Raw genomic sequence first — 14,717 nt, 5'->3', positions numbered from 1 at the left:
GACAGAGGAGGGTGTAGGATAAGAGATTACTGTAGTGACAGAGGAGGGTGTAGGATAAGAGAGTGCTGTAGTGACAGAGGAGGGTGTAGGATAAGAGATGGCTGTAGTGACAGAGGAAGGTGTAGGATAAGAGATGGCTGTAGTGACAGAGGAGGGTGTAGGATAAGAGAGTGCTGTAGTGACAGAGGAAGGTGTAGGATAAGAGATGGCTGTAGTGACAGAGGAGGGTGTAGGATAAGAGATGGCTGTAGTGACAGAGGAGGGTGTAGGATAAGAGAGTGCTGTAGTGACAGAGGAGGGTGTAGGATAAGAGATGGCTGTAGTGACAGAGGAGGGTGTAGGATAAGAGAGTGCTGTAGTGACAGAGGAGGGTGTAGGATAAGAGATGGCTGTAGTGACAGAGGAGGGTGTAGGATAAGAGATTGCTGTAGTGACAGAGGAGGATGTAGGATAAGAGATGGCTGTAGTGACAGAGGAGGGTGTAGGATAAGAGATGGCTGTAGTGACAGAGGAGGGTGTAGGATAAGAGATGGCTGTAGTGACAGAGGAGGGTGTAGGATAAGAGATGGCTGTAGTGACAGAGGAGGGTGTAGGATAAGAGAGTGCTGTAGTGACAGAGGAGGGAGTAGGATAAGAGAGTGCTGTAGTGAAAGAGGAGGGTGTAGGATAAGAGATTGCTGTAGTGACAGAGGAGGATGTAGGATAAGAGATGGCTGTAGTGACAGAGGAGGGTGTAGGATAAGAGATGGCTGTAGTGATAGAGGAGGGTGTAGGATAAGAGATGGCTGTAGTGACAGGAGGGTGTAGGATAAGAGAGTGCTGTAGTGACAGAGGAGGGTGTAGGATAAGAGATTGCTGTAGTGACAGAGGAGGGTGTAGGATAAGAGATGGCTGTAGTGACAGAGGAGGGTGTAGGATAAGAGATGGCTGTAGTGACAGAGGAGGGTGTAGGATAAGAGATGGCTGTAGTGACAGAGGAGGGTGTAGGATAAGAGATGGCTGTAGTGACAGAGGAGGGTGTAGGATAAGAGAGTGCTGTAGTGACAGAGGAGGGAGTAGGATAAGAGAGTGCTGTAGTGAAAGAGGAGGGTGTAGGATAAGAGAGTGCTGTAGTGACAGAGGAGGGTGTAGGATAAGAGATGGCTGTAGTGACAGAGGAGGGTGTAGGATAAGAGATGGCTGTAGTGATAGAGGAGGGTGTAGGATAAGAGATGGCTGTAGTGACAGAGGAGGGTGTAGGATAAGAGATGGCTGTAGTGACAGAGGAGGGTGTAGGATAAGAGATTGCTGTAGTGACAGGAGGGTGTAGGATAAGAGATTGCTGTAGTGACAGGAGGGTGTAGGATAAGAGAGTGCTGTAGTGACAGAGGAGGGTGTAGGATAAGAGATGGCTGTAGTGACAGAGGAGGGTGTAGGATAAGAGATGGCTGTAGTGACAGAGGAGGGTGTAGGATAAGAGATGGCTGTAGTAGTGACAGAGGAGGGTGTAGGATAAGAGATTACTGTAGTGACAGAGGAGGGTGTAGGATAAGAGAGTGCTGTAGTGACAGAGGAGGGTGTAGGATAAGAGATGGCTGTAGTGACAGAGGAAGGTGTAGGATAAGAGATGGCTGTAGTGACAGAGGAGGGTGTAGGATAAGAGAGGGCTGTAGTGACAGAGGAGGGTGTAGGATAAGAGAGGGCTGTAGTGACAGAGGAGGGTGTAGGATAAGAGAGTGCTGTAGTGACAGAGGAGGGTGTAGGATAAGAGAGGGCTGTAGTGACAGAGGAGGGTGTAGGATAAGAGAGGGCTGTAGTGACAGAGGAGGGTGTAGGATAAGAGAGTGCTGTAGTGACAGAGGAGGGTGTAGGATAAGAGATTGCTGTAGTGACAGAGGAGGGTGTAGGATAAGAGATTGCTGTAGTGAAAGAGGAGGGTGTAGGATAAGAGATGGCTGTAGTGACAGAGGAGGGTGTAGGATAAGAGAGTGCTGTAGTGACAGAGGAGGGTGTAGGATAAGAGATTGCTGTAGTGACAGAGGAGGGTGTAGGATAAGAGATGGCTGTAGTGACAGAGGAGGGTGTAGGATAAGAGATGGCTGTAGTGAAAGAGGAGGGTGTAGGATAGGAGATTGCTGTAGTGACAGAGGAGGGTGTAGGATAAGAGAGTGCTGTAGTGAAAGAGGAGGGTGTAGGATAAGAGAGTGCTGTAGTGACAGAGGAGGGTGTAGGATAAGAGATGGCTGTAGTGACAGAGGAGGGTGTAGGATAAGAGAGTGCTGTAGTGAAAGAGGAGGGTGTAGGATAAGAGATTGCTGTAGTGACAGAGGAGGGTGTAGGATAGGAGATTGCTGCAGTGACAGAGGAGGGTGTAGGATAAGAGAGTGCTGTAGTGACAGAGGAGGGTGTAGGATAAGAGATTGCTGTAGTGAAAGAGGAGGGTGTAGGATAAGAGAGTGCTGTAGTGACAGAGGAGGGTGTAGGATAAGAGATTGCTGTAGTGAAAGAGGAGGGTGTAGGATAAGAGATTGCTGTAGTGAAAGAGGAGGGTGTAGGATAAGAGATTGCTGTAGTGAAAGAGGAGGGTGTAGGATAAGAGATTGCTGTAGTGAAAGAGGAGGGTGTAGGATAAGAGAGTGCTGTAGTGAAAGAGGAGGGTGTAGGATAAGAGATGGCTGTAGTGACAGAGGAGGGTGTAGGATAAGAGAGTGCTGTAGTGACAGAGGAGGGTGTAGGATAAGAGATTGCTGTAGTGACAGAGGAGGGTGTAGGATAAGAGATGGCTGTAGTGACAGAGGAGGGTGTAGGATAAGAGATGGCTGTAGTGACAGAGGAGGGTGTAGGATAAGAGATGGCTGTAGTGAAAGAGGAGGGTGTAGGATAGGAGATTGCTGTAGTGACAGAGGAGGGTGTAGGATAAGAGAGTGCTGTAGTGAAAGAGGAGGGTGTAGGATAAGAGAGTGCTGTAGTGACAGAGGAGGGTGTAGGATAAGAGATGGCTGTAGTGACAGAGGAGGGTGTAGGATAAGAGAGTGCTGTAGTGACAGAGAAGGGTGTAGGATAAGAGATTGCTGTAGTGACAGAGGAGGGTGTAGGATAAGAGAGTGCTGTAGTGACAGAGGAGGGTGTAGGATAAGAGATTGCTGTAGTGACAGAGGAGGGTGTAGGATAAGAGATTGCTGTAGTGACAGAGGAGGGTGTAGGATAAGAGATTGCTGTAGTGAAAGAGGAGGGTGTAGGATAAGAGAGTGCTGTAGTGAAAGAGGAGGGTGTAGGATAAGAGATTGCTGTAGTGACAGAGGAGGGTGTAGGATAGGAGATTGCTGCAGTGACAGAGGAGGGTGTAGGATAAGAGATTGCTGTAGTGAAAGAGGAGGGTGTAGGATAAGAGATGGCTGTAGTGACAGAGGAGGGTGTAGGATAAGAGATGGCTGTAGTGACAGAGGAGGGTGTAGGATAAGAGATGGCTGTAGTGACAGAGGAGGGTGTAGGATAAGAGATGGCTGTAGTGACAGAGGAGGGTGTAGGATAAGAGAGTGCTGTAGTGACAGAGGAGGGAGTAGGATAAGAGAGTGCTGTAGTGAAAGAGGAGGGTGTAGGATAAGAGATTGCTGTAGTGACAGAGGAGGATGTAGGATAAGAGATGGCTGTAGTGACAGAGGAGGGTGTAGGATAAGAGATGGCTGTAGTGATAGAGGAGGGTGTAGGATAAGAGATGGCTGTAGTGACAGGAGGGTGTAGGATAAGAGAGTGCTGTAGTGACAGAGGAGGGTGTAGGATAAGAGATTGCTGTAGTGACAGAGGAGGGTGTAGGATAAGAGATGGCTGTAGTGACAGAGGAGAGTGTAGGATAAGAGATGGCTGTAGTGACAGAGGAGGGTGTAGGATAAGAGAGTGCTGTAGTGACAGAGGAGGGAGTAGGATAAGAGAGTGCTGTAGTGAAAGAGGAGGGTGTAGGATAAGAGAGTGCTGTAGTGACAGAGGAGGGGGTAGGATAAGAGATGGCTGTAGTGACAGAGGAGGGTGTAGGATAAGAGATGGCTGTAGTGATAGAGGAGGGTGTAGGATAAGAGATGGCTGTAGTGACAGAGGAGGGTGTAGGATAAGAGATGGCTGTAGTGATAGAGGAGGGTGTAGGATAAGAGATGGCTGTAGTGACAGAGGAGGGTGTAGGATAAGAGATGGCTGTAGTGACAGAGGAGGGTGTAGGATAAGAGATTGCTGTAGTGACAGGAGGGTGTAGGATAAGAGATTGCTGTAGTGACAGGAGGGTGTAGGATAAGAGAGTGCTGTAGTGACAGAGGAGGGTGTAGGATAAGAGATGGCTGTAGTGACAGAGGAGGGTGTAGGATAAGAGATGGCTGTAGTGACAGAGGAGGGTGTAGGATAAGAGATGGCTGTAGTAGTGACAGAGGAGGGTGTAGGATAAGAGATTACTGTAGTGACAGAGGAGGGTGTAGGATAAGAGAGTGCTGTAGTGACAGAGGAGGGTGTAGGATAAGAGATGGCTGTAGTGACAGAGGAGGGTGTAGGATAAGAGAGTGCTGTAGTGACAGAGGAGGATGTAGGATAAGAGATGGCTGTAGTGACAGAGGAGGGTGTAGGATAAGAGATGGCTGTAGTGACAGAGGAGGGTGTAGGATAAGAGATGGCTGTAGTGACAGAGGAGGGTGTAGGATAAGAGAGTGCTGTAGTGACAGAGGAGGGAGTAGGATAAGAGAGTGCTGTAGTGAAAGAGGAGGGTGTAGGATAAGAGAGTGCTGTAGTGACAGAGGAGGGTGTAGGATAAGAGATGGCTGTAGTGACATAGGAGGGTGAAGGATAAGAGAGTGCTGTAGTGACAGAGGAAGGTGTAGGATAAGAGAGTGCTGTAGTGACAGAGGAGGATGTAGGATAAGAGATGGCTGTAGTGACAGAGGAGGGTGTAGGATAAGAGATGGCTGTAGTGACAGAGGAGGGTGTAGGATAAGAGATTGCTGTAGTGACAGGAGGGTGTAGGATAAGAGAGTGCTGTAGTGACAGAGGAGGGTGTAGGATAAGAGATGGCTGTAGTGACAGAGGAGGGTGTAGGATAAGAGATGGCTGTAGTGACAGAGGAGGGTGTAGGATAAGAGATGGCTGTAGTAGTGACAGAGGAGGGTGTAGGATAAGAGATTACTGTAGTGACAGAGGAGGGTGTAGGATAAGAGAGTGCTGTAGTGACAGAGGAGGGTGTAGGATAAGAGATGGCTGTAGTGACAGAGGAAGGTGTAGGATAAGAGATGGCTGTAGTGACAGAGGAGGGTGTAGGATAAGAGATGGCTGTAGTGACAGAGGAAGGTGTAGGATAAGAGATGGCTGTAGTGACAGAGGAGGGTGTAGGATAAGAGAGTGCTGTAGTGACAGAGGAGGGTGTAGGATAAGAGATGGCTGTAGTGACAGAGGAGGGTGTAGGATAAGAGAGTGCTGTAGTGACAGAGGAGGGTGTAGGATAAGAGATGGCTGTAGTGACAGAGGAGGGTGTAGGATAAGAGAGTGCTGTAGTGACAGAGGAGGGTGTAGGATAAGAGATTGCTGTAGTGACAGAGGAGGATGTAGGATAAGAGATGGCTGTAGTGACAGAGGAGGGTGTAGGATAAGAGATTGCTGTAGTGACAGAGGAGGATGTAGGATAAGAGATGGCTGTAGTGACAGAGGAGGGTGTAGGATAAGAGATGGCTGTAGTGACAGAGGAGGGTGTAGGATAAGAGAGTGCTGTAGTGACAGAGGAGGGTGTAGGATAAGAGAGTGCTGTAGTGACAGAGGAGGGTGTAGGATAAGAGATGGCTGTAGTGACAGAGGAGGGTGTAGGATAAGAGAGTGCTGTAGTGACAGAGGAGGGTGTAGGATAAGAGATGGCTGTAGTGACAGAGGAGGGTGTAGGATAAGAGAGTGCTGTAGTGACAGAGGAGGGTGTAGGATAAGAGATGGCTGTAGTGACAGAGGAGGGTGTAGGATAAGAGATTGCTGTAGTGACAGAGGAGGGTGTAGGATAAGAGATGGCTGCAGTGACAGAGGAGGGTGTAGGATAAGAGATTGCTGTAGTGACAGAGGAGGGTGTAGGATAAGAGATTGCTGTAGTGACAGAGGAGGGTGTAGGATAAGAGATGGCTGTAGTGACAGAGGAAGGTGTAGGATAAGAGATGGCTGTAGTGACAGAGGAGGGTGTAGGATAAGAGATGGCTGTAGTGACAGAGGAAGGTGTAGGATAAGAGATGGCTGTAGTGACAGAGGAGGGTGTAGGATAAGAGATGGCTGTAGTGACAGAGGAGGGTGTAGGATAAGAGAGTGCTGTAGTGACAGAGGAGGGTGTAGGATAAGAGATGGCTGTAGTGACAGAGGAGGGTGTAGGATAAGAGAGTGCTGTAGTGACAGAGGAGGGTGTAGGATAAGAGATTGCTGTAGTGACAGAGGAGGATGTAGGATAAGAGATGGCTGTAGTGACAGAGGAGGGTGTAGGATAAGAGATTGCTGTAGTGACAGAGGAGGATGTAGGATAAGAGATGGCTGTAGTGACAGAGGAGGGTGTAGGATAAGAGATTGCTGCAGTGACAGAGGAGGGTGTAGGATAAGAGATGGCTGTAGTAGTGACAGAGGAGGGTGTAGGATAAGAGATGGCTGTAGTAGTGACAGAGGAGGGTGTAGGATAAGAGATTGCTGTAGTGACAGAGGAGGGTGTAGGATAAGAGAGTGCTGTAGTGACAGAACAAGGAGAATATGTGACTGTTCTGTACTTAGTGATTATTACTCACCTGTGCTGATAGCTGTAGGGATTTCCTCCTCCTTACACTGTTGATCACCCATCACATACGTCTCTTCTTCTTCAGGCTCTATTACTTCAATTTTAATATCAATCTGGTTTTCATCCTAATGGCATATACAATAATGAAACAATGACTAGTATCAGTTTTAATTCATTGAGATGAAAGCAAAGATACAATACCCACCAGCTTCTATACTGATCATACACACAATAGGTAACACAGGGTTGCACATACAGTACACCTGTCTCACTTGGGTAAAACGCGCGTTTCGGCTTTAAATAAACATATGCATAAATAAGTCCATATGAAGAAACTGACGCATTTCGCAGTTACAAATTCTTAACACATGGAGAGGAGGGAAGGAGGAGGGAAGGAGTGGGCAATAATGAGGACTAGAGGGGACTTGGATGCAGACACAGATACACCTGTCAGGAGACGTCTCTCTTGTGGGTGATGATTGGCTGGTGCAACGATACACAATGACGAGAATAAATAGCACTAGCAAGCCTCTTCTTATTGGCTTACCGATGGGCCCCACCACCTTACTTAAATCATCAGAGTGACTGCTATAATATATGAAATCCCATATCTTTCGTATTATATGGGACACCTCATTACATTATCAGATTATATACAAACAGGATAAGGTGACCTTCGTGTTTGCTATAGACATCATTCAAATAAAAAATCACGGGGCACAGGTACTTTATAGTATACACACTCCTGATGTTCCCCTGTTGCAGACCCTCGTGGCGTGCAGCTAGATGCCTCCCAAAATGCAGACAAAAACGCTCTCTTACGCGCAACTGTTTTCCTGCTTAGCTCAGTGGGCAAAAATGCTACGAACTCGCTCTACACGAGGCCTATAATGTACAGTAACTGTGGTGAGACCCCCAATCCCATATACCGGATAGTCCTGCAGAGCATCGTGACTCTCCTCTGCATGATCCTGGGGACAAAGGGGACTGGGACATCTGTCTGGGGTACTTCTGTCACTGGATCCATCTGTAGGAGACGCAGACAGAGACTGCTCAGTATTCCTGACACACGGGGACGGCAGCTGGGTGTCACTCCCTCTCCAGAGGTCTTCTTCATCGGTGTGTATGTCTGTATATGAGAACAGAAGATAAGGAGTCTATAGGATAAGAGAACTTTCAATGAAGGGTGTATCTATGCCCACTATAATTCCCTCTTCTTATCAGAGTACTCTGTTCCACCCTCTCCTTATCAATACATAAAGCCTCCTCTTACCCAGTGATGTGAGGGGCCGGTGATTCTCCATCATCACGTCCTTGTACAGACCCCTGTGTCCTTCTATATACTCCCACTCCTCCATGGAGAAATAGACAGTGACGTCCTCACACCTTATAGGAACCTGACACACACAATGATACAGTCATCACCCAGACACATCCCCTGGTGTTACTGTATAATGTCCCATTCCCAGCAGTCACCTCTCCAGTCATCACCCAGACACATCCCCTGGTGTTACTGTATAATGTCCCATTCCCAGCAGTCACCTCTCCAGTCATCACCCAGACACGTCCCTTGGTGTTACTGTATAATGTCCCATTCCCAGCAGTCACCTCTCCAGTCATCACCCAGACACGTCCCCTGGTGTTACTGTATAATGTCCCATTCCCAGCAGTCACTTCTCCAGTCATCACCCAGACACGTCCCCTGGTGTTACTGTATAATGTCCCATTCCCAGCAGTCACCTCTCCAGTCATCCCCCAGACACGTCCCCTGGTGTTACTGTATAATGTCCCATTCCCAGCAGTCACCTCTCCAGTCATCCCCCAGACACGTCCCCTGGTGTTACTGTATAATGTCCCATTCCCAGCAGTCACCTCTCCAGTCATCCCCCAGACACGTCCCCTGGTGTTACTGTATAATGTCCCATTCCCAGCAGTCACCTCTCCAGTCATCCCCCAGACACATCCCCTGGTGTTACTGTATAATGTCCCATTCCCAGCAGTCACCTCTCCAGTCATCCCCCAGACACATCCCCTGGTGTTACTGTATAATGTCCCATTCCCAGCAGTCACCTCTCCAGTCATCCCCCAGACACATCTCCTGGTGTTACTGTATAATGTCCCATTCCCTGCAGTCACCTCTCCAGTCATCACCCAGACACATCCCCTGGTGTTACTGTATAACGTCACATTCCCAGCAGTCACCTCTCCAGTCATCACCCAGACACATCCCCTGGTGTTACTGTATAACGTCCCATTCCCAGCAGTCACCTCTCCAGTCATCACCCAGACACATCCCCTGGTGTTACTGTATAACGTCCCATTCCCAGCAGTCACCTCTCCAGTCATCACCCAGACACATCCCCTGGTGTTACTGTATAACGTCCCATTCCCAGCAGTCACCTCTCCAGTCATCACCCAGACACATCCCCTGGTGTTACTGTATAATGTCCCATTCCCAGCAGTCACCTCTCCAGTCATCACCCAGACACATCCCCTGGTGTTACTGTATAATGTCCCATTCCCAGCAGTCACCTCTCCAGTCATCACCCAGACACATCCCCTGGTGTTACTGTATAATGTCCCATTCCCAGCAGTCACCTCTCCAGTCAGCAGCTGAATGATCTTGTTGGTGAGTTCCAGGATCTTCTGGTCATTGTGTCTCTCATGTATCAGTGAGTTAGGTGGAGGCACCGGGATGGGGCTCTGGTTCCTGCTCAGTCCTCCTGACACATGGAGATAGCTGTTGGGTGTCTCACACTTATCAGGTGTCTTCTTCACAGATGTGTAATCCTATGTAATGAGAGAATGTAAACAATATATAAACATCCAAAGCTACTTCCTAGCCCCCTGTATGGTACTGAATGATCAGACTAACTGACGTAATTGTCAAATTTCCAGATTCTCTAAAGTCTCTATGCAGATCCCTGTTTTATTACTAGAGATACATGTGACACTCCCAAACTCCCTCACCTCCCCAGTCAGGTCCCTGTGTTAGTAATAGAGATAAGAGTGATGTCACTGTGACACTCCCAGACTCCCTCACTTCCCCAGTCAGGTCCCTGTGTTAGTAATAGAGATAATAGTGATGTCACTGTGACACTCCCAGACTCTCTCACCTCCCCAGTCAGGTCCCTGTGTTAGTAATAGAGATAATAGTGATGTCACTGTGACACTCCCAGACTCCCTCACCTCCCCAGTCAGGTCCCTGTGTTAGTAATAGAGATAATAGTGATGTCACTGTGACACTCCCAGACTCCCTCACCTCCCCAGTCAGGTCCCTGTGTTAGTAATAGAGATAAGAGTGATGTCACTGTGACACTCCCAGACTCCCTCACCTCCCCAGTCAGGTCCCTGTGTTAGTAATAGAGATAATAGTGATGTCACTGTGACACTCCCAGACTCCCTCACCTCCCCAGTCAGGTCCCTGTGTTAGTAATAGAGATAATAGTGATGTCACTGTGACACTCCCAGACTCCCTCACCTCCCCAGTCAGGTTCCTGTGTTAGTAATAGAGATAAGAGTGATGTCACTGTGACACTCCCAGACTCCCTCACCTCCCCAGTCAGGTCCCTGTGTTAGCAATAGGGATAATAGTGATGTCACTGTGACACTCCCAGACTCCCTCACCTCCCCAGTCAGCAGGTAGATAATTTCCAGGGTGAGATTTAATATCTTCTCATTCATGTGACTCCTGTCCGTGTCCATCCTCAGTGGGTCAGTCGGAAGATCAGCATAGGAATCTCTGCCTTTTAGACAAGTCTCACCTGCACCTAACCTTACAGCATTATTAGAAAGAGAATAAATCAGTTGAGGAATAAACAGAAAACAGATATCTTTGATTTGCAGATTAAAGATATGATCATCACTTTTCCAGTTTTACACTTATCACCCTCTTTAGACAGGCAGACAACCCTTCAGCCCAATATGGACAAAGATAGATAGATCTGAGGTCCAACAGGCAGACCTACCATTCACTCTAGACAAGGGCAGACAGACTACCCTTCCACTGTGGACACTGAATTAAGACATCCCAACCACTCTTAGCACTAGGAGACGGACTTCACAACCACTCTGGACACTGGCAGTCCTCATACAGTCTTGGCAGCAACATACAGTCTTGGCAGCAACAGACAGAGCTCCCATCCCCTCCATGCACCCACCGACAGAGCTCCCATCCCCTCTATGCACCCACTGACAGAGCTCCCATCCCCTCTATGCACCCACTGACAGAGCTCCCATTCCCTCTATGCACCCACTGACAGAGCTCCCATCCCCTCTATGCACCCACTGACAGCTCCCATCCCCTCTATGCACCCACTGACAGAGCTCCCATCCCCTCTATGCACACACTGACAGAGCTCCCATCCGCTTTATGCACCCACTGACAGAGCTCCCATCCTCTCTATGCACCCACTGACAGAGCTCCCATCCCCTTTATGCACCCACTGACAGAGCTCCCATCCCCTCTATGCACCCACCGATAGAGCTCCCATCCCCTCTATGCACCCACCGACAGAGCTCCCATCCCCTCTATGCACCCACCGACAGAGCTCCCATCCCCTCTATGCACCCACCGACAGAGCTCCCATCCCCTCTATGCACCCACCGACAGAGCTCCCATCCCCTCTATGCACCCACCGACAGATCTCCCATCCCCTCTATGCACCCACCGACAGACAGAGCTCCCATCCCCTCTATGCACCCACCGACAGAGCTCCCATCCCCTCTATGCACCCACCGACAGAGCTCCCATCCCCTCTATGCACCCACTGACAGAGCTCCCATCCCCTCTATGCACACACTGACAGAGCTCCCATCCCCTCTATGCACAAACTGACAGAGCTCCCATCCCCTCTATGCACACACCGACAGAGCTCCCAACCCCTCTATGCACCCACCGACAGAGCTCCCATCCCCTCTATGCACCCACCGACAGAGCTCCCATCCCGTCTATGCTCCCACGGACAGAGCTCCCATCCCGTCTATGCTCCCACTGACAGAGCTCCCATCCCCTCTATGCACCCACCGACAGAGCTCCCATCCCGTCTATGCACCCCTGACAGAGCTCCCATCTGCTATATGCACACACTGACAGAGCTCCCATCCGCTCTATGCACACACTGACAGAGCTCCCATCCCCTCTATGCACCCACTGACAGAGCTCCCATCCCCTCTATGCACCCACTGACAGAGCTCCCATCCCTCTATGCACCCACTGACAGAGCTCCCATCCCCTCTATGCACCCACTGACAGAGCACCCATCCCCTCTATGCACCCACTGACAGAGCTCCCATCCCCTCTATGCACCCACTGATAGATCTCCCATCTGCTATATGCACCCACCGACAGAGCTCCCATCCCGTCTATGCACCCCTGACAGAGCTCCCATCTGCTATATGCACACACTGACAGAGCTCCCATCCCTCTATGCACCCACTGACAGAGCACCCATCCCCTCTATGCACCCACTGACAGAGCACCCATCCCCTCTATGCACCCACTGACAGAGCTCCCATCCCCTCTATGCACCCACTGATAGATCTCCCATCTGCTATATGCACCCACTGACAGAGCTCCCATCTGCTATATGCACCCACTGACAGAGCTCCCATCTGCTCTAGGAACGACCCGTAAAACCCTGCAGTGTAAACGGGTAACTCGGGTTGTCAGACCTGGGTCCCATTTACAGCATAGGGACTTCCGAGCTTCTCAGCGCTTGGGGATGATGTCCTCTCCAAGCATGTGAAGAACAGTTCACCTGCACCCGTGTGCAGTGTGAACAGCTCCGGCCTGGGAATAGCCTGGGTCGGTGCCGCAGTGGGAATGGGGTCTGTCCAGGGTCTGAACCATCTTGGAACCATGGTCCAAATACCGGGACAGACCTGGGACTTTAGTGTAAAAGTGGTATAACATTGTTATATAACAAAGTAGTCATTATCCATGTATCCAATTCATGTGATAACATCGTTATATAACAAAGTAGTGATTATCCACTTACCCAAATCATGAGGTCCTCATATAACAAGTAGTGGTCCTGTCCATTCATAGGGGGATATTTTTTCAGTGATGCAATTCCGATGGTTATATTAGATGTCAATAACAAGTTGTAATCATGTCAATACGTACAATAAAGGTCATTGAATAAACCACTCACATAATTATATGGGATGTTCAATAACAGCTTACATTTCTACTAGTTATACCTCTTTTCCACCAAAAACCCAGGTCCGACCCATTTATACCCCTTTTACACCAGAGCAAAAACCTGGGTTATTGCTGGGTCTACCCGGGTCGCGGCTCAGTGTAAAAGGGACCCTGAAAAATAACCCAGGTCAAGTGACCCAGCAATCCAACCCAGGTAGCTACCAGGGTCGGACCCAGGTTGGACCCAGGTAATGGTGCAGTGTAATCGATGCAACCCAGGTTATCCGACCTTGCTCATGCCTAAAATGAGCTGATTGGTGGTTGTGGAGCATTCACCTCCCACTTTTTATGACCTCATAGGTTTAGCAGGGCTGACCTGGGAGTAACCCAGATTGAAGGTGCAGTGTAAATGGGTCTGACCAGGGTTGGAACCATGTCCAATAACTGCACCATTACCCGGGTCCATCCTGGGTCCAACCCTGGTAGCTACCTGGGTTGGATTGCTGGGTCACTTGACCTGGGTTATTTTTCACAGACCCTTTTACACTGAACTGCGACCCGGGTAGACCCAGCAAAAACCCAGGTTTTTGCTCTGGTGTAAAAGGGTATTAGTAGGCTGATACCTGGTTAGCCAATCCATAAATAACAAATTATCCCATACGTACATCTCATTTGTAGCAAATAAAATAAGCCAATCGGAGGCCCCGGTCATTAGACACTTTAGACCTGATTCAAAGTTGCGCTCAGTGCCGATGGTCACAGAGTTGAGAGATTTCTTGCTACTGCGCAACCGCGAGATTCCCTACAAAAATCATACGGCGCCCACATTACACAAGGTGAGCAGTTGCGACTGAGTGGGGGTCACAGTCCTTGCAAGTCCATATACACAGATGTACACCGGGAAGGAATTTGTAGCGACATTTGCAAAGGATATCAGACGGGCGATCGCCAAATGACGCACCACTGAAACGGACCCTTTTTTGTTCTAGAAGTTGGGGAGATGAGGATTTAGGGGACAGCTCCCTCCACAACAAAACTCCATGTACCCGAAGGATATATATAATCATGCTGTAACACCGTTCTCAACCGCCAATACCTTTGTCATCTGTAATTACTGAGTTGCATCCAAAATACAGGTCATCTAGTAATGGACCACTGACAAGGCTTTTATTATTTTCCCAAGAGGTGGGTGGCAGCGTGTGATACCAGCTTGTAGGCACCTTTAGCGCTGGTTCCCACAGCGTAATGAGATAACCCACAATTGTATTGTCATTTCAGATAGCTCGACCCAATTCAATATACGGATGGCGCTATTAGCCTTTTCGAAAGCCGCATTTTAAAATTAGCCCTGGCGGCTCCTAGCCATGTACTATAACCTCTCAAGGGAGGAGGGGGTGTAATCCACGCAAGTCAGTGTAGGGGCTTGAGATAAAGCTCTACCTAGGCACGACTGTGGTGCAAATCCAGCCAGTGCCATCAGCTAATGGGGAGACTGGCTGGATCCCCCCTCTTCCAACCATGCTACATCATTTATTAATTGTTTCTCCCCTTATTGTGGCTTGGCCCCTCCTTCAGTGGTTACTGTGATACTTGTAGTACTTCTTTTGTTCCCTATATCTGGTAAAAATAATACTAATGACACTGGTAGCCCTTCCCCCAGGACACAAGAGCCTGCCCCCACCTGTCATATGGGGAGCACATGGCAAGAGTCAGGCATGTAATAATTAACAGCTTATATAATGAAGGCTACTCACAGTCACTTCAGCAACAATGTATCTTCTCTGCTTTCTACTGCTTCTGTCTCAACCGGACACAGAGCACAAAGGAAAGCAC

At 49.0% G+C, this 14,717-nt stretch overlaps 1 protein-coding gene across 6 annotated transcripts in view; it reads right to left on the bottom strand.

Annotated features, from left to right (window-relative positions):
* Window positions 1-14,717, bottom strand: part of LOC148505654 (uncharacterized) — a 27,433-nt gene extending 12,716 nt beyond the window's left edge. Inside the window, exons 1-7 of one of the 6 annotated variants that reach the window (XM_088447924.1) lie at window positions 14,566-14,588; window positions 12,739-12,774; window positions 10,367-10,509; window positions 9,338-9,529; window positions 8,013-8,136; window positions 7,669-7,868; window positions 6,750-6,864 (exon numbers count right to left, since the gene is read on the bottom strand). In XM_088447924.1, coding sequence (XP_088304050.1) covers window positions 6,750-6,864; window positions 7,669-7,868; window positions 8,013-8,136; window positions 9,338-9,529; window positions 10,367-10,444 — 709 coding nt within the window. In that variant the 5' untranslated portion in view covers window positions 10,445-10,509; window positions 12,739-12,774; window positions 14,566-14,588. Of the gene's footprint in view, window positions 1-6,749; window positions 6,865-7,668; window positions 7,869-8,012; window positions 8,137-9,337; window positions 9,530-10,366; window positions 10,515-12,412; window positions 12,432-12,738; window positions 12,775-14,565; window positions 14,606-14,638 lie in introns of those variants that run through there. The other 5 variants (XM_088447922.1, XM_088447923.1, XM_088447920.1 and 2 more) reach the window with 5 other exon arrangements.

The sequence above is a fragment of the Taudactylus pleione genome, unplaced genomic scaffold (assembly GCF_031769625.1).
Source record: "Taudactylus pleione unplaced genomic scaffold, aTauple2 ptg000445l, whole genome shotgun sequence".
Classification (NCBI taxonomy): Eukaryota; Metazoa; Chordata; class Amphibia; order Anura; family Myobatrachidae; genus Taudactylus; species Taudactylus pleione.
Note: the sequence above shows the minus strand (reverse complement) of the source record. Positions and strands in the feature narration are given on the sequence as shown.